The 26,493-nt window shown below is 32.7% G+C and overlaps 2 protein-coding genes across 2 annotated transcripts; both read left to right on the forward strand.

The window, feature by feature from the left end:
* Window positions 1-6,433: 6,433 nt before the first annotated feature.
* LOC133176579 (uncharacterized) lies at window positions 6,434-8,926 on the forward strand. The gene is made up of 3 exons (XM_061311690.1): window positions 6,434-6,462; window positions 6,601-6,690; window positions 7,737-8,926. Exons 2-3 carry the CDS (start codon window positions 6,658-6,660, stop codon window positions 8,787-8,789), a joined length of 1,086 nt encoding a protein of 361 aa, XP_061167674.1. The 5' UTR covers window positions 6,434-6,462; window positions 6,601-6,657; the 3' UTR covers window positions 8,790-8,926.
* Window positions 8,927-14,233: 5,307 nt separating this feature from the next.
* LOC133176608 (mucin-5AC-like) lies at window positions 14,234-22,168 on the forward strand. Its single transcript, XM_061311717.1, has 12 exons — window positions 14,234-14,360; window positions 16,652-16,810; window positions 17,396-17,475; window positions 17,610-17,681; window positions 18,564-18,814; window positions 18,930-19,117; window positions 19,325-19,398; window positions 19,682-19,753; window positions 20,093-20,285; window positions 20,669-20,754; window positions 20,923-21,049; window positions 21,936-22,168. Exons 1-12 carry the CDS (start codon window positions 14,234-14,236, stop codon window positions 22,166-22,168), a joined length of 1,662 nt encoding a protein of 553 aa, XP_061167701.1.
* The last annotated feature ends 4,325 nt before the right edge of the window (window positions 22,169-26,493 follow it).

The raw sequence follows: 26,493 nt of genomic DNA on the forward strand, positions 1-26,493 counted from the left end.
GAAATAAGCCAGTCTATTATAAATCAATTAAATTTGAATAGTAAATCCTTTGATAAGAGCTTAACCAATTACACCTTAAATCCACCGAGAACTTCAAACGCGGAATAAAAATTATTCACACTGGTCAACAATTTTCAGATTTGAAATAATTTTATGCAACGAAGACAATTATCATTGGAATAAGCATTTGAATCCGGAACTATTTTTTCAGGTCTTGAGATCAAACAGAGCCGAATTCTTCTTTTGTTTTTGTGTGTTTGTGTCTGTTGCTTTTATTCAAGTTTGAACAGATTTGATATTTAATTTGATGATCGTGATATCTTAAGATACATGTACAAGGTGGAGAAAATACAAGTATACATATGTTATGCATGTTTATATGTGTTTTTAGGTGTGGGAGAGAGGTTGATAAACCAATATATTGTAAGGCGAAAAGGGTCAATTTGTATGCTCTAGTGACAAGTCTTCGTGGTCTTTGTCAATCTATTTTTTGGGAAGGAATGGGGTGCGTTAAAGTCTTCATTACCAATACTTACTACATCAAATTTTTAACAGAATCCTATTTTTATTGTGTTTTTGGGCCAAAATGTTCATATTCCTCAAAGTACGGTCAATCATGGAGTATGATTTACAGTTCAAATGTCTAACTTTATATTACGAAAACATTTCGAACATTTCTAGGATTTGAAGATCTCAAAACTATAATACTTCAAATGATCTAGTGACTTGTTGCGAATTAGTCACGGAATCGCTCACGACGGGGCTACTTTGGTGAATTGATGTTGATCTTCCTAACACTTGAACACGTGACCTGCTTAGCGCACCTAATTGGTGTGAATGTCGATCGATAAGTGTATGGAATCCATGTCTAAAGTGAAAATTTGTACTATAATTAATTTTTTTAAGTGTATGTTTTTCCTCTGAAAAATGTTTTCTTGAAATTATGATTTTTATTTTTGTTCTATTTCCAACGAAAACACAAAAGAAATACAAAAAAAAAATGTGTACAGTACTTCAGAATTATCCGTGTTTGAAATATCGATTCAACCAATTACAGAGTGAATATCGATATCGCTTGGCAGTTCTTAAATTGATAATGAATTAGCTTTAGGTTACACCTGTATTAAAAGACAACACTCATCGAATCTGGATGACTCTTGGTTTGTCGGGCTCGGCATTCATGTTCCAACAACAATCATTTTTTGCAGGTGGTTCAAATAAAAATCATGTCCTTTATTCTTGAACTAATTTTTCTGGACATCAAAACTGATTATTTTGACAATAGATTTCATAATTTCCAAATGGAATTCGAATTCCATATACGACAGCCAGTTATATATTCAACATATATGCAATGATGAACGAGCAGTGTTACTTATAATTATTTGCAACTAAAAGCTAATAGCTAATATATATTTATATCTTAATAAATAAAGAAGAACTAAATCCAGAGCTTTATGTCAATGTTATTTTGCTTACTTTTTATTGTTCTACATGTATTATAGATGATAGCACATGTTAGAAAAGAGGTAAATTTATTTATGATATTGTAACCCAACCCCCAACCCCCTCCTTTTTCAAAAAAAAAAAAAAAAAAAAAAAAAAAAAAATACATATAAAAACAAAATGGAATAAAATAGAAATAAAAAAAGAAATTCATAAATTAAATTTAAAAACTGAAAGTATTTAAGGAATATATACGTATTTATTATAAATTTTCACATAAAAATAATTAAACTACATAAGTACTAGCTAGAACGGGATTCCATAATGAAGCAAAATTAATTTTTTTAATAAGCCCTTTTCTAAAAAAAAAAAAAAAAAAAAAAAAAAAAAAATGACAAATTTCAAATGAAACCTATTTAAGATTTCTAACGTTAGGAACACAAATTTTATTTAAAAAAATGTGGGAATATATATTCTTAGACTCTCTCTCTCTCTCTCTCTCTCTCTCTCTTCAAACGGCGACATTTAAATTTTTTTTGACTGACAAAGAGGATTCTAATAACTGACTAGGGCATTCACATGACAAAATATTTTCTAAATGTTTTCACCTCGGCTTTATAAGAATTTTCAAAGAAAGTGGGGAATTTTTAAACTCAGTAATCAGTTTAAAAGGGAAAATATGATTAGCATTTTCGTGTAATCATAGAGATAAATTTCACTTACAAAAATAAAAAGTTGACACTTCCGGATAAATTTGTTTTTATTTATATGCACTCAATAAACCATACTAACTTGTATACATCTTTTTGAAATTTTGAGGATTTTATTTGTTCAAATTCTCCTTTGACAAAATTTCTGTCTATTTTAACACGGTTTTAACAAAGACATTTTTTTTTATTTTACTGTATTTTGGTATTAAATATATTTTACTTTCAAAGACTTAAAATTCTCACTTTAAGTAGATGAACATAACTGAAAAGTTCATTTCCTTAAGTATACATTAACTTCACATTTAGAAGGCAAAATAACTGTAATCGCTAGGTTTTAAACTTGTTATTTCAGCATATGTAGATATGAGGTGATAAATTAAGACAAGTTAAAGCGGCCAGGAGAAAAGTTAATTGTGGTCTATTCTCTCCTAATAAAAATATTTAAATTGTTTCATTTGTATATATTGCGTAAAAACTAAACAAATGAGAATGGTTGTTAAGTGTCATTTAGCGAGAAATCCGACGCATAAACAAACAGCGACACGCGACAGATTGAATGGTGCCAAGTCGGACTCGGAAAAGAACTCTGTTGAAAGTTGTTTAGGGTTGAAAAATATTGACTCGAACTTATTTGTTAAGTATTTTATGATTGTGTCAAAAAGTCGCCTTATAAGTGGTCTCCAAAAGAGATTATTAGCAACTAAAAAAAAAGAAGAAAGAAATACTGTATGTAAACAAAGAATCAATAAATAAAACATAGTATAACTCATTTACATCATTTCATATTTAGGAAAAACAAACAAACAAACAAAAACAAAACAAAAACGGATATACAACCAAATCGGTAGCAACCTGCATGTGCAATGGTAAAGAAAAGTAACCAATATTACAAATGTATGGTATGCAATTACGCATTTAATTCTTTAGCTGAACACTTTTTCCTACCAACAAGACATTTTGTCAAGGAATTGGTTAAGAAAAACATTCTCATGACTAGCGTATGATTCAGCAATGAGTCACATTTAAATCCATTTTGTAAATTAAAAGTTACTTGTAAATTTTTAAAACTTTTTATTGCAAGTATGGACATTAATATTCAATCGGATTTGCTTTTAATGTTTTATGAAAATAATATAGAAATGTCTCAAAAATTTGTTAAAGCTTCATACGTGAAGAATTTCCAGTATTAAACATGTCTGAAGATATAGGAGATAGTTACATGTTTTGTTGAAATTATAATCTTAAAATATTTAAGAATGAAGAATATCATTCAAATCTTTCTATCTTACCTTTTAAGAAATAAAATATTTTTTTAAAAAAAGTAAATTAAAGAAAAAGATACTCACTGAGAGAGAGAGAGAGAGAGAGAGAGAGAGAGAGAGAGAGAGAGAGAGAGAGAGGATTGATATAAAACAAATGATTTAAAAAATTTTGAGAAATACTTTCATTTTTAATTTGTGCTTGGAGCTCCCAAAATCGAAGAGAATTGGAATGAATTTTAAGTTTCGTTTAAATCTGAAAAAGTAAATTTTGGAAGATCCATCAATATCCCAGCTGAAAGCAACGTACATCCCACAGTGTACATTAAAATCGATCAAATTATCCGTTGAAAAATCACAAAGCAAAATCCTCAGGAAAAAATATAATTGCTGATTAAAAAAAAAACATTCAAAATATTACTTAAACACACAACACACAGTGCACATTTCAGTTAGAATGCATAAAAAAAATGAAACTCGCGCAACTTGTAGCTGAAATGAAAATGGAATTTTCAATTTAAATAATTTTTATTTTATAGCAAATTGTTTCAACAAAATAAGCAGGTGAAGAAATTATTTTAGCAGGAGAATAATGAATTGTGAGATAATGTTTAGAGCGTACTCTTATGTGGCTTTATTGAGTTGATTAAGGGACAATAGTTTGATTATTCAGCGGAACAGCTGTTCTATCGTTAAACCGGGACCCTGGAGTTTTCTACAGACCTATACGTCATATTTATTGCCATTTCTCGATCCACAACCTTACAATGCGAAATAAACAAAGCAATATGGATTGATCCTTATTAATTAATTAAAAAAGAATATATTAGAATCAGCAATTAAGAGCTATAATTCTCCAGATCTGTAATTAATTGAACTAGCTCTTACATAAGATGGCACATATAATCAAGATTTTCTTCAAACTTTCTATGGTACATGTACAAGTATTTTAATCCAGTAAGTAAAACCAGGCAAAACATTGTTTGCTTCATGACAATGTGCTCTTTAGTTTGAAAATGCCATTTTTGAATATGTTTAGAGACTCATTATAAATATTTCCAGCAGAAAAGTGAATGTACCGGTAACTGTTTTAAAACGTACTATATACGCATGATTAAAAGCTTTGACAACAAAATTATTTTGTACGTTGCCATGAAAACAGAATTTATAAGAATTTGTATTCAATAGACATCCATTTTTATAAATCTTGCATAAAAAAAAATACAGGCTGGAACCCCTAGTCTCCATCCGTTCGATGAATACTCCCCATCACCAACATACATGAATATATTTAATCTTTCCACTAACAAGATGTGTTTGTGAGACACTGATGCCCCCGCAGGATATGGCAGCTTATGGTGAAGGTTAAAATTTCTCAAATACAAGTTAACGCCAAGGTCAAGGTCAATGTCAAGAGATAGCAATAAATATACAAAATAATGTATGAAAGCTTAAACACCAACCATTCAAAAGTTATGGCTTTAAAGTCTTTTTTAAATGGATCAAACTTCAAGGTCAAGGTCAAAATTCTTGACATCCAATGGAAAGTCTTGTATAAAAAAAAAAACACAATTCCTGGGGATGGGAGGCAGTCAGAGATAAAAAAAAAAATCATCTCAACTGAAAAAATATAAATAAAAAAATAAATTGTCCAAACTCCAAAATCCTATTTCGGAGGGGGGGGGGGGGTACTGTAGGTTCCAATTTTTTCAGAGTAGAGAAGACTCCTCGGCTAGACGACAAAGAGTGTGCTGACAATTTATTAGTAAAATGAGCATATTCGCAAAATTAATCCTTGATGGAAATGAATTAAGAGCACCACCCAAAGTACAAATTATTAATTTGTTATTACAAATTATCAATTTGTTATAACAAATTATCAAGTTGCTATAACAAATTATCAATTTGTTAAAACAGATTACTAATTTGTTATAACAGATTACTAATTTGTTATAACAGATTACTATTTTTTTTTTATTTTTTTATCCCTTACTAGGTAAAAGAGAATTTCTTTTCTTGGCGGAAAGTCATCTGAATAATAAATATCCTAGCTTTATTTTACACCCGTAAAAATTTATAGATCACTCCCTAAAAACCGCAAGCTTATACTCTAATTTGCCTCAAAATACTCCATATAACATATTACCGCTAGCTATGCTATTATTGAGTTCACTCTAAATCTACGTTGCGTAGCTTTTCACAGCATAAAAACGATCAGTCTCTTTCTTCTGATGTTCTCCAACTTGTTCATTATATAATTTAATTATAACACCATCTCGAACTAGATACATGATTGTGGATTTCTTTAAAATTTTACTCGCAAAACCGTCAAACTGTAATCCAAATGGTTTTATATGTACAAATGAGAGAATTCCTTTTCTCCAGAATATAGGAGGTAAAATATGGTGAAAAAAATTGTAAATTTCATAAAGTATTTGCTTTACACGTATAGTAAATTTACTGTGCATACAGAGAAAGTTTGCACATGAGTACACGTATTTACTTAAGAGGATATTACCAAGGTACATGTACCGTACAGCGAAATCGGAAAACCACTCTCGATATACAATATGGGTGTACATACATGTACTATTTCTTTTTCAAATATCGCCAAAAGTTTGATTTTAATGGTAACGACTTTTTTCTTCAAAAAACATCAAATTCAACAAAAGGTGATTACCATATCAATCAACTCTGAATTTCCACTTAAATTTGTCAGAGTTATCTCTCTTTTAAGTGACTGATAGGTCTGGAACCGGAAACCGGGGGAAAAAAATTAAAAAAATAAAACAAGACAAATTTAAGATCAACGCATCGAATGAATATTTGATATTCTTTGACATCCCTAATTAGCCTTTGTCATCAACTAAAAACATTGGTCATTTATTGCTTCATGTTAAAAATAAAACTGGATTTTTCTGTGTTTATTTTTAAGCACTGTCTTGGTTTTATTTTTAGCACATTTTCTGAAAATCCAAAGGTAATTATCTGGACATTTACATTTATTATGAAGAGTTTAGATTATCGAAGGTAGCTCAGACTGTGAGGTACGTAAAGATATCTATTTTTATTTGCGATTTGAAGAATCAATTAAATATTTAAATACATCAACAAACAAGTTTACCAAGAATGCACTGCATAAAATTTTAACATCTTGCCGGTGAACTGTTTGCATTTCATTTCAGCACTGATTCCAGGAATATCAGTTCCGTAAGGTTTACTGTTTGAAACTGTTTACCAGAATGGTGGAATCAAATTCTACATCAAGTGCTGATGTAAGTGTAAATAATGAAATCATTAAAGATATAAGTTGAAAATTGTGAAAGTACGTACGTCACATCATGCAGGCTTAAATTTATGTACGTTTTTTTAACTGATGTACATAATTATTCTAGTTTAGCAAGGAATATATATGCTCGATTGGAAGTCTAAAATTATACACAGACATTTATCTTGTTAAAAATAACTACAGAGCTGCACTGAATATATTTCTATCTAAAAATAACTACAAAGCTGCATTGAATATATTTTCATCTTGTTAAAAATAACTACAGAGCTGCATGAATAAATTTTTTATCTTGTTAAAAATAACTACAGAGCTGCACTGAATATATTTTCATCTTGTTAAAAATAACTACAGTACGAAAGCCGGATAATCTCATTTTTGACAAGATAAAAAAAAAATTAACTCGTTATAACGAGATAGTTATCTCGTTAAAACGAGTTAGTATCTCGTTATAACGAGTTAGTATCTCGTTATAACGAGTTAAATATTCATTTTTGTCTTGTCAAAAATGAGCCTATCGGGCTTTCGTACTACAGAGCTGCAATGAATATATTTTTTATCTTGTTAAAAATAACTACAGAGCTGCACCGAATATATTTTTATCTTGTTAAAAATAACTGCAGAGCTGCACTGAATATATTTTTATCTTGTTAAAAATAACTGCAGTGCTGCACTGAATATATTTTCATTTAGTGAAGATGCAAGATATTTCAAATCAAGTAAGGTAAAATTGATATCTTAATGTAAAGAAATTTAAAAAAAAACCATTCTAAAGGACTTCAAGTTGCCTTAAAATATCACTAAAACGTTGAAATATAAATTTGTTTACGTTTTGCCATTTGAACCAATTAAAGTTGAGAGCTTTCAAGCTTGTAAAGAGATGGATACAAAAAAAGGAAAAACCCCTCCAAAACCTTGAGCAATTTCTTGTGACACAAAAATGATCTCTAAAGGTTAGCTGACTTCTTGTATTTTTATGCCTACTTTTATTTTTCAAAATACATAAATGATGTTACCACTGATTTCGTTCTCTAGATTCCAAAATTTGGCCGACTTGTCCAATCAATCGAAGAGTTTTACAAAATTACCAAGTATGTAGCACACTTTGCTGTCAAAAGGTCCCTTGGATATTTTCATCATTATATAGTAGCCGGATGGTTTGATGCAAAGAACAAAGTGTTTGAGTATTACGTCTGTTTTAAGAATTTCTTTACTGGGCCCGGACAGGTTGCAAAAAATGATATCTCTGAAGAAGAAATTGAGGAGGCTATAGCAGAGGAAAATTTGTACGTAATTGAAGCTCCAAATTATCCAAAAACTGAATATCAAAAGGAACAAGCGAAGGCGCGATGTTGGAAAAGACTGGGAGAAAAAGCCTACACACTGGCCAGTAACAACTGTGAGCATCTCGTCAACTACATCATGACTGGGCTGCCCTATTCAGAACAGATTATGAATGCTGGCGTTTGGAAAATGATTTTTGTTGATTCTTTTGACAATGTAGTATGTCGTGGGAAAAGAAATTTTGTGAAGTTAGGCTCTTGCCTCTTGGCTGTAAAACCGGCTTCCGCATTTGTCAAAATTGCGGTGAATGAAGTTCTGAACGTTGCTACAGAATTAATACCCAGTCCTGTATCAAATACAGCAAATTCAGCTGGCAGATGTGCCACTAATCTTTGCAAAGCAGCTTGCAAAAATTCCCAGTATACTAAATCGCAGCTTCTTGCGTCAAAAGAATGTGTCGACGTTGCCAAGACAGCCAGCAAAACGGCGCTGAGAAAAACTGCTGGCGCAACTTTTATCATCACAGGACTTATAGAGGGAGGTATGGCCGCGTATGAAATTCGTAAATTACGCAAACAAAGAAAAAATGGTTTTCTTTCCAAGAGGAACTTTCGTCGAGAGGTGACCAAAAGTGTTTCTGGTGCTGTGTCCGCAACCGCTGGCACCGTTGCTGGTGGAGTAATCGGACAGGCACTTTGTCCAATACCAGTTTTGGGATTCGCTATAGGATCTGCTTTGGGAAATTTTTTCGGACGTTGGATTGGATCCGCGGCTTCTGGACAAGTGTTTGACATTATTACGTAAAACTATCTTTTTTAAAAATTGCTTGCGACCCGTTTGACAGTTTTCATATAAATATGCATTTCGAAGTTATTTGATATTTATGTGCTTGTCTGTAATATAGTTTTCAATATGTGTTCATGAGATAAAAAATACATGTATATAGCTTATTTTTTTGTTTATAAAAAAATAGAGTAATTCATATTTTGTATGTTGATCTTATCCTTTTGAAATTATTCACTTGCTTGCGACTCGTTCGACAGTTTTCACATGTATAAGCTCTGAAAACGCTCACAATGTACATTAAATAGCGCAAGCTAAAATAGCATTTATTATTATTTTAAGTTATAATTTTCTGCTCTAAAAATGTATATACAATGTAAGTTTCATATAAACGCAAACTTTCTAGAATACAACTAAACTGATATGTGCAAAAAGTAATACCCTGAATATATTATAATTATTTAAATTTGTGAGATCAAAGTGATTAAAAGTTTGCATCATTTCAGTATATATTAACAAATTTTAATCGTTTTATTTTGTTTGTGGAATGAAGGATTAAGGACAGAAGATACATACAAACTTTTATCAAAAATCTTGAAAATAACTAAATGATTTTCATATAAATAAAATGAATTAGTTTAATCGCATTGTTCAATGGGATTTAAAGTGACAAAAAGTTGTATAGATTAATAAGGAGGCTACAGAGAGGTAGAAATTTGAACATCAAAGAAATTTTACAATTTCTTAACATTTAGAAAGTTATTATTATTTGCATCATCTACAACCAATATAGGTCCAAAAATATTTATCAATCAAGGCATCCATTTTTAGCTAACCTGAGCTGAAAGCTCAAATGAGCTTTTCTGATGACATTTTTTCTGTAGTCCGTCTGTCTGTAAACTTTTCACATTTTCGACTTCTTCTCCAGAACCACTGGGCCAATTTTAACCAAACTTGCCACAAAGCATCCTTGCGTGAAGGGGGTTCAAGTTTGTTCAAATGAAGGGCCACGCCCTCTTCCAAGGGGAGATTATTAAGAATTGGTGAAAATTTGGAGTCATCTTTTAAAAATCTTCTTCTCAAGAACCATTGGGTCAGAAAAGTTGAAACTTATGTGAAACCTCCATTACCTAGTGTAGATTCAAATTTGTTCAAATCATGACCCCCGGGGATAGGGTGGGGCCACAACAGGGGATCAAAGTTTTACATAAGAATATATAGGAAAATTCTTTAAAAATCTTCATCTCAAAAACAACAAAGCCACAATTAGTCATATTGATATGGAATCATCCTCAGATAGTGTGCATGTAGATTCAAGTTTGTTCAAATCATAACCCCCGGGTATAGGGTGGGGCCACAATGGGGGATCAAATTTTTACATAGGAATATATAGGAAAAATCTTTTAAAATCTTTTCAGGAAAAACAAAGCCATGATTAGTCATATTGATATGGAAGCATCCTCAGGTAGTGTAGATTCAAGTTTGTTCAAATCATGACACCCCCCCCCCCCCCCCAGGGTAGGGTGGCAGACATCTTCAAGAACAGCAAAAGCATGATTAGTTGTTTGAATATAGAAGCATCCTCAAAAAGTTTATATTCAGTTTAATTCAAAACATGGCACCTAGGGGTAGGGTATGCCTAGAAAAGACAAAAAGTTGTATAGATTAATAAGGAGGCTACAGAGAGGTAGAAATTTGAACATCAAAGAAATTTTACAATTTCTTAACATTTAGAAAGTTATTATTATTTGCATCATCTACAACCAATATAGGTCCAAAAATATTTATCAATCAAGGCATCCATTTTTAGCTAACCTGAGCTGAAAGCTCAAATGAGCTTTTCTGATGACATTTTTTCTGTAGTCCGTCTGTCTGTAAACTTTTCACATTTTCGACTTCTTCTCCAGAACCACTGGGCCAATTTTAACCAAACTTGCCACAAAGCATCCTTGCGTGAAGGGGGTTCAAGTTTGTTCAAATGAAGGGCCACGCCCTCTTCCAAGGGGAGATTATTAAGAATTGGTGAAAATTTGGAGTCATCTTTTAAAAATCTTCTTCTCAAGAACCATTGGGTCAGAAAAGTTGAAACTTATGTGAAACCTCCATTACCTAGTGTAGATTCAAATTTGTTCAAATCATGACCCCCGGGGATAGGGTGGGGCCACAACAGGGGATCAAAGTTTTACATAGGAATATATAGGAAAATTCTTTAAAAATCTTCATCTCAAAAACAACAAAGCCACAATTAGTCATATTGATATGGAATCATCCTCAGATAGTGTGCATGTAGATTCAAGTTTGTTCAAATCATAACCCCCGGGTATAGGGTGGGGCCACAATGGGGGATCAAATTTTTACATAGGAATATATAGGAAAAATCTTTTAAAATCTTTTCAGGAAAAACAAAGCCATGATTAGTCATATTGATATGGAAGCATCCTCAGGTAGTGTAGATTCAAGTTTGTTCAAATCATGACACCCCCCCCCCCCCCAGGATAGGGTGGCAGACATCTTCAAGAACAGCAAAAGCATGATTAGTTGTTTGAATATAGAAGCATCCTCAAAAAGTTTATATTCAGTTTAATTCAAAACATGGCACCTAGGGGTAGGGTATGCCTAGAAAAGACGATCAAAGCTTTACATATGAATATGTAGGAGAAGAAATCTACTCATGAAGATTTATCTCATTCACTCGCCAAACTTTAATTTCCCATGACATTTGTATACTTTTTTATGAAGAACGTTTCGTTTACGCAAATAAAGATTAAAATAAGTTGTATCTAAACCTTTTACTGCTGTGTGTATGTTTCTCAATTTATAATAAAATGTTTACTGGTGACGTGATTATAGTTAATAATGAGGACCTTAAATCACTTATTTTAAAAGGACCAAAATTTAGGGAACCCCCATCTTTCAACTGGCGTCATCATTTCATAAATACTATGAATTCTGTGGAAGATCACGCCATGCGATGGGCCAAGCATGAAAAGGAAGACATTGACACTTTGTCAGAATGGTTTAAATGTATCAGATGGATGTTAAAATTAAGTGATTGAGGGGCAATATGAAAACCATGTATTCTTCTGTGTTCAATAATTCAGAAGTGAAAAAAGAATTAGATAAATCAGTATGTACTGGTCCCAGCTGACAAAGCAGGTGACAATATTGTCTTTGTTTGTAAGACTCATTATTTAAATTATATTTTAGAGGAACTGGGATTTAATTCTACAAGTTGGTAACCCAAATTATACACAAAGCTCCCTTTCTAGGGAGGAAATTCTTCAGAATCATGTCAATTTTGAATATTTTCAAAATTCCTAACATTCAAAATGAATTTGAAATACCATATCTATATTGGATTCCTAAACTTCATAAAAACATCATAAAAGTCCTGACATACAAAGATACATAGCGGGTTCCAGTAAATGTTCTACCAAGCCTCTTTCTTTACTCCTCACTTAAATATTAACAGCAGAGAAGGAGAAACTTCAGGAGTACTGCAAAACAACATTTTCGAGAAGTTGTGTAAATCAGTTGTGAATACTTAAAAATTCCAAGGTACTTGTAGAAAATTTGACATCACAGAATTTTACTATATTCAATAACATCAACACGTACGACTTTTTAACACTTTATACAACCATTCCCCACGATAAATTAAAGTCCAGGCTTTTTGACCTCGTTGATAGCTGCTTTATCAATAAAAATGTAACTCGTAAATTTACTTGCCTTGTCATTGGTCATTTGCAATATTATTTTGTTAAAACATATTCCGATTGTACACACCAGTACTCTTTAGTTGTTATTTAAAAAAAGATGCTTGAGCTTCTGATGTGATTCATGTGGATTTGGGAGACCAGGATTATGCATCCAAATTTGTGTATTTTCATTCCCTAGCAGTCAAGAAATAAAAAAAATGTTATTCTGTACACTCTGTATGGCTTCAGAGTCTGAAATACTATCATTTTCATACTTCGCAGATTCCTCCCCTACATATATTTTTTTGTATTGGGTCTCCCTGCTATATTCAAAGACAAAGAAAGAACATTTACACGTAGACTCCAGTGCACAATTAGTATTTATATTTCACTCGAAAACAGATTGCTAGCATTTTAATGGGTAAAAATCATGCTCTCATTATAAAACGTTTACGGAAACAGTGAAGTCAGCAATCAAACATTAGGACAGGTACATACAAAACGTATACAAAATTTGAACTTTTTGCCCTTGTGAAGCTACAAAGGTTTTCAAAAGGTGAAAAAAGAGTAGCCTTTTTATCAAATTATTTGGTATATCAACTTGAAAAGACCAATGCTTAAAGAATTTCACTACATAAGTGGTAGAAGAGTAACTAACATTTGCATCAAGTGGTAGAGGCGCAGAAAAATGTATCGCAGGAGTTGGAAGCTAATGATTAACATCAATAGGAAACGCGACGCGAAAAATCCAATAAAAGCACTTGCATTTGCTCCTGGATGCACCACTGCATCTAGATGGGAGAGAGGAGGAGCTAGGAGTACAGTTCCAAAAGAGAAAAGCTGAAGATTTCTAGCCACACATATATATCACTGATCTTGATTTAGCAGATGATTTTTTCTCTCATATCTGAAGAGTACTGCTACAGCATGAATCCTTAGCCAATGCTGGCCTCTATTTGAATGCCAAAAAACTTACAATCTTAGCTTTCAGTCAGAAACAGAATTAAGGTGAAAATCCTGCCAAAGAATGCAAATTTTAAAGTTATTTTAGGACTTTAAAAACCGTGACTCAGTAATGAGAAGAACAGAGACCGACTTTAAAACCAGAAAAGAAATGACATGAGAACAAGCCAAAAATGACAAGATCTGGAAGTCAAGTCTGATCAGAAGCTAGATGGCTAGAATACTAAGAATGCTGAGTTGAGCACTGAATATCGGTTGGAAGGAAGTAAAACATTAAATGAAGAGCTTTTTGGGATACTACCATAATAAGGTAAAGCTAAAGGATGGTGAGGCTACCAGGTTATTGCGCCTACATCCGAAACAAGCTGCGTCCAGCTTTGTGTTTCGAATTCCAAACAATGGAATAGGAATAAGGGGATGTGACAATATTTTCCATCACGGGACATCTTACAAAGACTTTCTACGACATTCTGAAGGACACAGGACTAGAGCTAGAGGATTTGCTTGTATGGACAGAAGACAGAGGATAGATAGACCGCTGTGACTCCAGTAAGTATATTGAAATTGATATCAAACGATTGCAATCAAACACCAAAGATAACTTCTGTTTGGAAATGACTCTTCATTTCTAATTTTAGCATTAACGTGAAATATTTCTCAGAATTTGACAAGAAGATATTGATATAATTTTAAATTTTCGGTTTGTCTATCATGAGTTTCTTTTTCCTGAAATTAATAGGGTATTTTTGATATTTTGTTACCATAAAATTTCTTTAGTATTTATATAAGTAAGATCCTTACAACATGTTATGCATGTTCATGTATTATCTGGAGTGTGAGTCGTATAAACCAGTTGATAAGAATGTCAGTATAGGTTACTATAAACCTTGTCCGTTTCATGTTTCGAGAATGGAGACTAACTATTTTAAAGGTTGGTGGTGGTGTTTTAATAAATAACAAGAATAACAAGGATATGTTATTGAAGTAAGATAACTTTAAAAAATGAATGTTCATTCTTTATTTATTTAAAGAATGAAATCAATTTGATAGCTACTCTTGTTATACGTGTAACCTTGGTTTGACAGGTTATGCTTTGTAAACCGCGAAGCAATTTATAAACAAGAGGCCCATGAGCCACACCACTCACCGGAGTAACTTAAGTCTTGTTGTTTTTCACCAGATTTTCCCCCTTGAAATACGTATTTTGGCCCCACCCTACTCCCGGGGGTCATGATTTGAACAATTTAGAATCTACACTATCACAAGATGCTTCTATATAAGTTTCAGTTTTTCTGGCACAGTGGTTCTTAAGAAGATTTTTAAAGAATTTTCCTATATGTTTCAATGTAAAATTTGATTTTTGGCCCCACCCTACCCCTGGGATCATGATTTAAACAATTTAGAATCTACACCACCCTAGAATGTTTCGATATAAGTTTTTCAGCTTTTCTGGCCTAGTGGTTCTTAAGAAGAAGATTGTTAAAGATTTTTCCTATATATTTCAATGTAAAACTTTGATTCCCCATTGTGGCCCCATTCTACCTGCGGGGGTCAAGATTTGAACAATTTAGAATCTACACTACCCCAGAATGTTTTTATATAAGTTTCAGCTTTTCTGGCCCAGTGGTTCTTAAGAAGAAGATTGTTAAAGATTTTTCCTATATATTTCAATGTAAAACTTTGATTCCCCATTGTGGCCCCATTCTACCCGCGGGGGTCAAGATTTGAACAATTCAGAATCTGCACTACCCCAGAATATTTATATATAAGTTTCAGCTTTTGGCCCTGTAGTTCTTGAGAAGAAGATTTTTAAAGAATTAACTATATGTTTCAATGTAAAACTTTGATTTCCCATTGTGAACCCACTTTACTCCCGGGGGTCTTGATTTGAACAAAATAGAATCTACACTACCCCAGAATGTTTCCATGTAAGTTTCATTTTCTGGCCCAGTGATTCTTAAGAGGAAGATTTTTAAAGAATTTACCTACAGTATATGTTTCAATGTAAAACTTTGATTCCACATTGTGGTTCCACCCTACCCGGGGGTCATGATTTGAACAATTTAGAATCTACACTTTCCCAGAATGTTTCCATATAAGTTTCAGCTTTTCTGGCCCAGTGGTTCTTAAGAAGATTTTTTAATGACCCCACCCTATTTTTGTCTTTTCTTGATTATATCCCCTTATAAGAGAGCCTGGCCCTTTATTTAAACAATTTAAACTCCCCTTTACCAAAGGATGCTTTGTACAAATTTTGGTTAAAATTGACCCAGTGGGTCTTGAGAAAAAGTTGAAAATGTGAAATGTTTACAGACGGACGGACGGACGGACGACGGACAACAGGTGATCAGAAAAGCTCACTTGAGCTTTCAGCTCAGGTAAGAAAAGCCTTATAAGGTAGAACTTAGATCTTTGTACTGACTTGTCAGATACTTACGTCGACTTGACAGAAAAACTGATTGCTTTAACTGGGCATGGACACATTTTTATGTTGAATTTTTAAACACGAGAATAAGTGACAAGTTAGCAAAAAGATCTGGCAAGTCGACAAAATTATCTGACAAGGGGGGGGGGGGGGCAGAAATATTCCACCATAGCTATAGAATATTCTTTATTATTAATTTTCTGTAGAAATAGGAATAAGACAATTTCATTTTTAAAAAGAATGACTTCAAATTATCCAAATTTGAAATGTAACATCAAGTGGACTGCTCCTATAGAAAATACATGTGTATGATATTAACTGATTTTTCTAACCAATCAAATGGTGCATTTAAAGCAGAAGTCAATTACATGTACCTATATTTATTATCTACATGAAAGTTTTAAATGATATGTTGTTTAAACTCAACATGACAACTAAAAATGTTTTTGTGAATGTTTTAAAACAAAGAAAAACGAGAAAGTAAACATAACTTTGTGGATTCCTTGGGAAGAAAAATGTTGTCAATTACTTTGGTTAAGGATGGTATATGATGATGTAATTTAGGTTGTAGGCGCCTAAAGCGAGAACAAAAGGTGAAACTTAGGGTCTGTAAGAGAGAAAGTGAATGCGAATGTCCTTTCATTGCACGTGTACATTGTTGAATAAAAAGTTTGATCATGCAGATGAAGCTTTTAGCTCAAATCAGATTTTTAAAAATACAGGAGTAAACTATTGTGCCATTGTTGACGTTACTTTTTTTATTTCACATATTTTCTATGTTTTTGGTTGTTTATTAGTGTTGGCTTTCGCCGTCCTGTTTTACTTGAAGTGTTATCGGGTCAGAGGGTGCGATGACGTAAGTAGTAAGGCGTGCCATGATATGATGTCACAGAACGAGGACCTCTGTAATGATGCCTGTCTCTCAAGTGTCTGTCAGCGAACGTGTGGAAAGTGTGGTAATCACTTTAGCGCAAATAATGTCTGTTTGAGTACTTTTGTACGAAAATTTCTGACACTTTTGGATGAAAACTTATGACCTTTAAATGAAAACCTATGATAATTTATGTACGAAACCTTATGATACCGTATGATACTTTTCTTTTTAGCACCTTGTACTTAATAAAATGTGAAAAGGTTATCAAAGTTAGCTATGTTAATCTGTTCAATACTTCTTTCCGATCTGTAATGTACTTTCAAAGTTATGTATGTGCAATGTATTACGCACTAATTATGTTCTAAAACAGTGTTAAAAAATTTCAAATATGCTCTTAAATGCACATATACTATATATACTAGACATGGTAATTCGATCAATTCTAAACATCACATCTTCGATCTCTGATTTATATTTCAATGGTACAGAATAACAAACACAAGAATTTTATAAAGGTATTCGATTTAAGAAGGTGAGGTTTTCTTATAATGATGACTTTTTAAAAAAAAAATCAATAGAGCCAATTTATGCTTAAGGTTGCAATAAGTCTTACTCTACATCCTACTGAAACAAATTATACTAATATGGATTTTTTTTTCATTTTCAGCCTTAAAATGTTATTCCTGCCACGAGGTTGATAAACTGAACAACTGTAACACTACCACGGAATGTCCTTCAAACGAACATGTAAGTATAATATTATCTTCTGGTCAATGATGTTTATAGGCGTACAGAAACAAATTTTAATGAGAAAAATTTTGTTTTCTCTTGCCATAGAATTATATCACATGCATGAACTCATTACTTTCTCAATATTCCAGCAATGCATCTCCGTTAAATCATTCAACAGCGATTTTAAGGAGGTCTACAAATTAGGCTGTGCACTTGGAACTGTAAGATTTATCATTTAAAAGTATAAAAATTTCTTCAATAAGTGGAATAGTTTATTCCCAGCAAATAGGATTAAGTATATATTTTATAAAAACAGACAAAAACATAAAACATTTAAATAGTTTATCATTTTATTATAAATATAATAAAAATGGACAAAGAAACCTGAACATGTATGGCTAATTTGTTTTCAAACAGATCTTTAGAACCAAGACATAATTCCTAGTAGTTCATAGAAACTACATATTGCAAGTTTTACCAATATAGGTTAGTTCAGTCTTTTGAAGGAGCTTGTTCTCTCTTAGCACAAATCAAGAAGCAGAAGGGATTGTGAAGAGTTGTGTAACGGCAGATTTTACTTCATAAAGTTCATATGAATTCTACTTCGAGAAGTATTCGACGCTAAACCAGAAATAAGATAAAATAACAGTAACTATAGATACTTCAAAAGATTGTATAAATCGATCCTTCTTTTGGATAGAAACGTCATATAAATTCCAAGAAAGAGTAAACTTTTTGGCTTAAAACTTTTTTTTAAACTAAATTTTGGCAAATTACAAATTCAGAACTAAAATGATTGGAATGATTATAGGAGACCTGATTACAAAATATTGACCCAAAATGCAAAAGAAAGATGAGAAAATTAATAGATTATTTCAAATGCGAGTCTATAAGAGGTGTTTGAAGTAGTTACCCGTATAAGTTATCGATGTAATAGTAACGATGTAATAATAAATTATCATTTGAGATAGCGTTTTTTTCGCTATTGGATTTTTTTTTAGAATGCATCAACATCCATCCGTATTTTACTGCCTACAGACTTGCCAAATTAGTACATGTAACTAGAATCTTGTTTACTTGATACTGAAGTTTATTCTAATTAGATATGTGACAGTCCCGGCTTAGAAACATCGTGTTGTACGTCAGATTTGTGTAATAATCACAGACTTACTACGACGATACCATTAACAACGACAACAACCACAACAACAACAACGACAACAACAACAACAACGACAACATCGACAACAACGCTCTCACCATCTCCCCCACCACCAACACTGTCATCACCACAGACACCGACGTCACTGACAACAGAAACAACTAGGAATCCTACAACATTAACAACAGAAGAGTTCACACAAACAGCAAGTACAATGCCAGAAACAACTCCTGGAGACGGTGGTGGGGGTAAGTTTTTCTTATATAGATTATGGACAGAACTGATGATGGTTGATTAATATATACAGGTATTTGTCTATAATTCGGACAAAACTTTTGTTACTTACAGTTCTTTTAGTCGGGAAGCGCCAACATGTAGATCCTTTCTGTGTTGAAAATTCTCCAAAGATTTGTCAGGAGCTTATAAGTTCTGATCCCACCTCCTGTTCTAAGGATTGTGTCGTGTCCATGTGTCCAGTTTCCTGCGGGAAGTGCAGTACGTATGTAGACTGATATTCAACTTAAACTTATCGTCTGCTTATTTGTTGTTTTTAATGACAAAGACTTAATGATACGTGCTCCAACGGACGAGAATGGCCATTTTCCTTGATAAAGTCTCAAAAGGAATATATATTTCTATTGCTCTAGTGGATTGGTGTGAAAACATTGAAATTGTTGATTTTTTTTTTTCATTTTCTGACAGAGACTTGTTACAATTGTGCATACGTTGCAGACTCAGAATTGTGCAACACGACAATACTGTGTAAACATGATGAGGTAGGAAACATATCAAACTGACAACGTTGTATTTTTGATTTGTAAGTCCAAAAATAAAACAAAGCCCTTATAGAGTAATTTAAGTTCAGGTCTTTATAAACTCATGAAAAGAATGGAAGAGTAAATCATTTATGTGTATGAATTAAAATTATAGTGCTGATAGTGGTGTAGGTAGATTGAGCTACATTTGCTTTGGAAGATTTAAAAAAAAAAAAGAATTTTATTAAGAAATAGAGTAAACAGAAGGCAATATGTATTTCATTTCTAATTATTTATTTGATAGTTTTGCTATGGACTTGAGACGGTCAACTCTTATAAAGAGCATGGATTTAGGCTCGGGTGTGCTCCACAGGCGGTAAATATGGCAGCCATTAGAAAGGAGATAACCCTTAAACAAAACAATTATACATATTTTTTTCTGAATGGAGTTGAGCTGTAATATCTGCAATTTATCAAATTCTTACTGTGAATAAATAGTTGCGAGAGAAGATATTTCTTTTTTGGAATCAAAAAGTATGTAACAGTAAATTTTCTGTGTCTATATGCTTATGCTTTGAAAGAACAAACTAATGGAATGTCTGACAATCAATTATCACCCCTTTGGTATAAGGATTAAGTGTTTTAGTTAGTTTTGTTGTAGGACACTTAGTTAAGCGGCCCACTAGCATCAAAAACTTTATATTTCTACCTCAAGGTTTGCGACTCGATTGCAACTATATCTACGAACAACTTTGGAAGGAGATCACAGAGAGCTTTAGTCGGGGGTTGTTGCAGTAAGAATTTGTGTAATACTCACATAAAGCCATTAACAACCACAAAAACTATACCATTGAATGCAAGAACCACACCAACACCTTCAACGACGATGGCAACTACAACAATGAATAGTAGGCTTTTTACTTGATATTTAATTGTTAGGTTCATTCTTCGTTTAGTCGGTTGAAGAATGATGGGAAAAAGCTTATTTTATGCATTTTTCATACTTCCATACCTCATGCCTACTTTCCATGAGTATCGAGTGTCGTATTTCACCTTTTCAACAGAAGAATAAGCTTTTGGAATATAAGAAAAAAAAACTATACGTACCTATCATAGAAAATTAATAGTCATGCTTGTATCACTATCATTAAAAGTTTTAGAAAGATAAAGAGAAAGAGAGATCAGAACAAACTATAATATTCTCCTAATTACATGTATTAAGACAGCCATTAGATATAAACATTTTCTTTTACCTTATTAAGCTAACACTGCAGTCTTTATAATTTTGTAGCCTGCCGATGTCCACAAAATGCTTTCATCTACAAAAATGATTGTTTCTTTGTTTCAAATACCACATATACAAGAAGTGCAGCAAAGGTATTTTAACAAAACTCTATCCAATTTAAACACAAATCTTCGTTATTGTTTTGACAAAGAACAATATGTACCATTTAAAGCTAAACACTCTACAAGCAGTGCATGTATTTTACCATCTGGTTAGCAAATCAATACATTGTAACCTGATATTTCTCTTATTATTTGCAGTCTTTCTGTCGGGCTCACTGTGCTAATTTGGCACGATTTGAATCTTCAGATGAAATGAATGACATTGAGACAAAAGTTCGCAATTACATTCGCCAATCCAATCACCGACGATTTATCCTTGATACATGTAGGTCTAAAAAAAAACCTCTCTTAAGCTTTTTGAATCTTAAGTATAATTAATTCTAGATAGATGAAATTTGGAGATAACGAACGGTTGTCATTTTCATTAGTTCATCAATGAAAGTGAGCATGTAGAGTGATGTTAATTTTAATCGTGCAGAGGAAGTGGTATAAACAGCGGTTTTTGATTGAATGATTGTATTTTGTTTTACGTCCCATTCGAGAATTTTTCACTCATATAAAGACGTCACCATATACCGGTGAAGGGCTTCAAATTTTGACCTTTACTCGGCACTTAGGGCCATTGAGCAGTGAGGGATCTTTATCGTGCCAGCACCTACTGCGACACGGGGCCCCGGTTTTTAAGGTCTCATTTTAAGGACCCGCGAAGGAACAGCTGCTACCCATTTTTTTATCGACTTAGGTCAGTCGCGGCCGAGATTCGAACTCATGAACTCACGATCACGGAGCGAGCGCTCTACCGACTGAGCTACCGTGAACGGTCAGCGGTTTTTGTCGGCGGAGTAGCTTTGTAAGCATTGGATCATCTGTCCGGTGTCTTATTGTCCGGGATGAGTTACACAATATCAAAAAACGGCCCAGAAATCTCTGTTTCAAATAATCCCGAAAGTTCTGGAAATGATGCATCTCATTTATGAATTATTAAAGAAAATTCGTAGGAAAAATACTAGTAATTTATCAAATGTAAACCAAAGATATTTATCCAATGCATTTTAATTAGAATCGTTGTATACTTTATTATATATGCATATATTCAAATGATTTTAGATATGTTGTTTAAAACAATGTTTCCGAAGACGCTTGTTAATAACAAAGGATAATTAATTACACATAGTACAAGAATTGGTACAATATTCCTTCCAATGCTTCAGATCACGGTTTTGCCTTCATTTCTACATATATTGACGCCATTTACGACTCAAGGCGGCATTGGATTTGGGAATCCACACAGGACAGGATCTCCCATGCTCTCTTTAGAAACCAGACAGTACCGAAACACACTGATCATGAGTGCGCAGTCTCTCATTATCTCTTCAGATCAAATATATCACCAGTTGACTGTAACTCCCTCCATCCAGCGCTTTGTCTTCTCCAAAGCGCATAATCTTAAAATTGTACCATTAAGAGACAAAATGTTCGCATGTTCCTGGCAAATAAAGAAATTGAAACAAAATTGTGTGCGTTTTGTTATTGGAATGTTAATAAATAGTTAAAATTTACCGTAAATTGCTTGCAACTGGAAAAGTCTCAAGACAAGACTATTATGCTGAGAAAATTATTGTGTTTTAATTGTTCTCTGTTTTAACAGCTAGACTTGTAGACTGAATAGTCAGTTGTCAATCCTTAAATCAGCATTACGTGTGGCAAAAAAAGGAGAAGATGTTTCAAGCGATATCCCTGCATCCATAATCAACAAAACGCATTTTATATTTGTTAAGGTTATGTTAGGAGTCGTTAATTTTCCTCGATTTTCATTTTCATTTTCTATAAACACAAATCAACAATCTAGAAATGGTCTCATTAGATATTTGATTAAAGGGGGGGTGTTATGACAGTCAAAAATTAGTATTCGGAATGATATCCTTTGTGCCTTACATTTTGATATCGTTAATATCTGTCATATTGCCTTTACTCTAAACTTAAATAACTTTCAGTAAAAGAAGCCAATGTTTTTTAAAGAATGACATAGATGCAGCGTTAAGAAATGTAGCTCCTGAGATTTATGTAATTTGCACAAATAATATACCGTGTACGAGAGTTGATCCGAAAGAAATGTCCTATATGCTATAAAATCTTTAATAATCGGATGTTATCATTAAAATTTAACATATTAATGTTCCTTTCTATTTTGATTTTTGTCCTAAAATTTCAATCGATTATATAAAATGCTTTTTAAAATATAAGGATATACGGCAAAATTGTTACCAACCTCGTCATGACGTTACTTTTCGGCATATGTTTTCAGTTCTTCTGCATATCTTTTTCACCTCTCACGTGCTTCTTTTTAATAATCCTTACTGCTATTTAGCGCTAAATCGTTTTTTAAGTGGTAGTATTATGTTTTTTTAACTTTATCCAAATGTTATTTCTCAATTCATTCCTTTTTGCGTACTAAATGTAACGTACATGTATCATCAGATTTAAATGAGTGTCGATTTATTGATTGATTGTTTGTTGTTTAACGTCCCTCTCGAGAATTTTTCACTCATATGGAGACGCCACCACTTGCCGGTGGAGGGCTACAAATTTTGACCTATACTCGGCACTTACGGCCATTGAGCAGTGAGGGATCTTTTTCGTGCCAGCACCTACTGCGACACGGGACCTCGGTTTATACGGTCTCATCCGAAGGACCGGTCTCCACGTCCCACAGTGGGATTCGAACCCGCGACGTAAGGATCAACTCCTTACTCCGCGACTCTAGAGCAGACGCTCTAACCACTGCGCCACTAAATGAGTGTCGAAGAGAAAGGTCATAACGACTCGGCATATTCTTGCCGTGCGGCGATAGATTAGACCCAACGTTGTGTTTATTCAATATTTTATAAATTATTGCATATATCTGAATGAAATTTAAAGGCAAAAGTCAAAATAAATTGAGGTATTTGTATGTAAGTAATTTGTAAGGTAGTTATATGCAAAGATTTAATGATGATATAAGATTTTATAGGAGTTGTGACATTACTTTTAGATCAACATACGTAAAAAGGTTTCTTTGGCGGATGTACAATTTGGCTGGCCCAAAGATTCGCAAATAAATTTGGCGGATACGAGTTCCCTGATGTTGCAAACTTGTAGCATGATTAATTTTATATTATTTAAAATGAGAGTGTTTCAGGTACATTAGTAATATAAAGAAAATAATTCTAAACCACTTAAATGGAAAGTGCTTCAGGTACCTTAGATATGTTAAGAAACACCGAAAACAATAATTTTTACATCAAAGTACACCAAGTCATGAAATACTATCGTAATATTAATGAGAGTTAATGAAGACTCAAATACCGATAATTGCGAAAATGAAGAACTGTGAAACTGATCAAAGTTATCATTCTTGCGTTTTCTAGTTATATGCAAGGTGCAAATTCAGGGATTAAGATTTTAGCGGGCTATTACGAAAACGCTATCGTTAGCTCCCTGTTAAAACTCCCGCAATACGGTATCAAACCGGCTGTAGATCCTCAATACATTTTATGCAATTCTTGTAAAGGCAAAAATAAGTGCCACTATAACACAGTTTAACATTATATATATTGTACTTTACAACTAAGATTGTTGCCTTAATTTTAAATTGTAAAAAATGATCTTACATACATCAGCTTGATGGATCTATCTTTTCACATTTCAAAATCACAGGTCCTTGATTTTGAGTAGTTACTTTGTTTGCAGGACATAAGACATTGAGTGTCCGCAAGACATGTTAACGTTTGAAGTCATTGTAATTTATACTTCTAGTGCAGACACAATTCCTAATGACAATCAAAAAAAAAGAAAATATAATTTATGAAATTGATTCAATACACAACATTAAGACACGATCCATGTTGAAGTGGAATTATCCCCAAAGGAGTTATTATGGACCAAAGCAATAACTGAGCCTCATTTGTAGATTTTTGATTTCAAATCAAAAACCCTTCATTTTTTTCCTAGTACAGTAATTAATGTCTTAATGTATTTAGATATATCACCAAAAAGGTCCCTAAAAGAGAATTTGATGTTTTGTCAAGTAAAATGTATTGTAATAGTCATTACTAAATTAGCTAAAGGGGGTAGATTTTATTTGTACATTGTTACGGTATCAGAATTGGTCATAAATCATGTCATTGTTTATCATTGTTTATTGATTATACCATTATGTTGGACCCACATGTTTTTATCTGTTATATGTTTATGTGTTTAAGTACTATTTACCTGACAAGGTGATGTTCTTAAATTGTTTATGTTATGCTTCAAGAATCTATTATCTATTGATATAAGAATGTACTTACAGGAGTTTCAGTGATGTAATCAGTTAATCCATACAGTAATTAATATGACATGACACCTACAGTAAGTGCATGTAGGCCGCCATTGCATGACATCATCAAATAGTTCACTTGGCGCAATAATTTGAATTTACATTAATGTAAAGCAAGTTCAAGTAGTTACTGGTTAAATTATAGTTTTAATAACTTAAACTCTTCATACAATGCCTGTAGATTTGATTCCTCTTTTTATTGTTGTTGTCATTTTACTCAATAATATTACCTAATCACTGATGTCTACTATACTACATGTAGTTCCAATACACGAGATAGTGCATTGTTCGTAATTATTGAATTTATGATTTATTGAGTAAGTAATGCATTCATTTTATTGTAAATAGATAGAAAGTATATAGTTAATAGGATAATTTGATAGTATATAATTGTTTCTAACTGTTAAAATCATAATAATTTATGCCTGTCAGGAATTGTCAGGAAAATGAAGCATTTTGATTGGTTAGTTTCTAGTTTCTAAAGCTATATAAGGGAGTGATCTCCTCAGTTTTGCCAGATAGCTCCACTGGGCACTTGCTTATTATAAAACCTTATTAGGTATGGTGAATTCTACAAATCAAGATCATAATTTTTATAAAGACAAGTTCTAATTATAAGTCAGAAAATATATAAACAATGTTTTTATAACTTGGCAACTTGGAATCCTAATATTTTATGAATTCATGACAACTAAATTCCTGACACCCAGAATTCCTGACAACAGAATTCCTGACACCCAGAATTCCTGACAACAGAATTTCTAACACCCAGATATCCTGACAATATAATTCCTGACAAGTTAATTACTGACAATCTTTCATAATGTAAATTATTGTTAATCTGCATATATTTACTTCTGATACAGAACTCTTTGTTATAAGAGTTATTCCCCTTTAATTCCCATTTTGGCTATAGATACATAGAACTTAATACTTAGCTATCTTCCACCACTCATGAGACCCTAACAAAATGTTATGTGTGTTGATAAGGGGACCAACAAAGTTTTGTGCATCAACTGTTGACTTGTCTATAGGTTTGTGATGAGATTTAATAAACAGTTATGAAGACCATATGGAGTTCCTGTGTAAAACATATACAGTGGAATGGAGATATATATATTGAGGCCAGCCTGTTACAGTATATCTAACTAGCATCAGGAGGTGTTTATAAACTACTGATCATCATGATATATGGGTTACAAACAAGTTACCTAGTAATGATTTTAGTTTATAATTCGAGATCTGAAAAAATATAATTAACTTCTCTATTTAAAAAATAAAATCAATGAAATGAACATTTCTTTTACCAATGTCATTTTCACATACAGGAGTTTTATAGCTCACCAATAGTAAAATATACAGCAATATACAGAAACACAATGTAATGCAATACAGGGGTCAGAGAAGATAAG

This window comes from Saccostrea echinata, unplaced genomic scaffold, assembly GCF_033153115.1.
Source record: "Saccostrea echinata isolate AGI-Se365-2 ecotype Australia unplaced genomic scaffold, CSIRO_AGI_Sech_v1 ptg000077l, whole genome shotgun sequence".
Taxonomy (NCBI): Eukaryota; Metazoa; Mollusca; class Bivalvia; order Ostreida; family Ostreidae; genus Saccostrea; species Saccostrea echinata.

Bases quoted from the DNA above. Each gene is read 5' to 3' on its own strand.
- LOC133176579 (XM_061311690.1), top strand. From the start codon at position 6,658: ATGGTGGAATCAAATTCTACATCAAGTGCTGAT. The intron at 6,691-7,736 runs GTAAGTGTAAAT...TTCGTTCTCTAG, and splicing joins ATTCTACATCAAGTGCTGAT to ATTCCAAAATTTGGCCGACT.
- LOC133176608 (XM_061311717.1), top strand. From the start codon at position 14,234: ATGTTATGCATGTTCATGTATTATCTGGAGTGTGAGTCGTATAAACCA. The intron at 16,811-17,395 runs GTAATCACTTTA...TTTCATTTTCAG, and splicing joins GCGAACGTGTGGAAAGTGTG to CCTTAAAATGTTATTCCTGC. The intron at 17,682-18,563 runs GTAAGATTTATC...TATTCTAATTAG, and splicing joins TAGGCTGTGCACTTGGAACT to ATATGTGACAGTCCCGGCTT.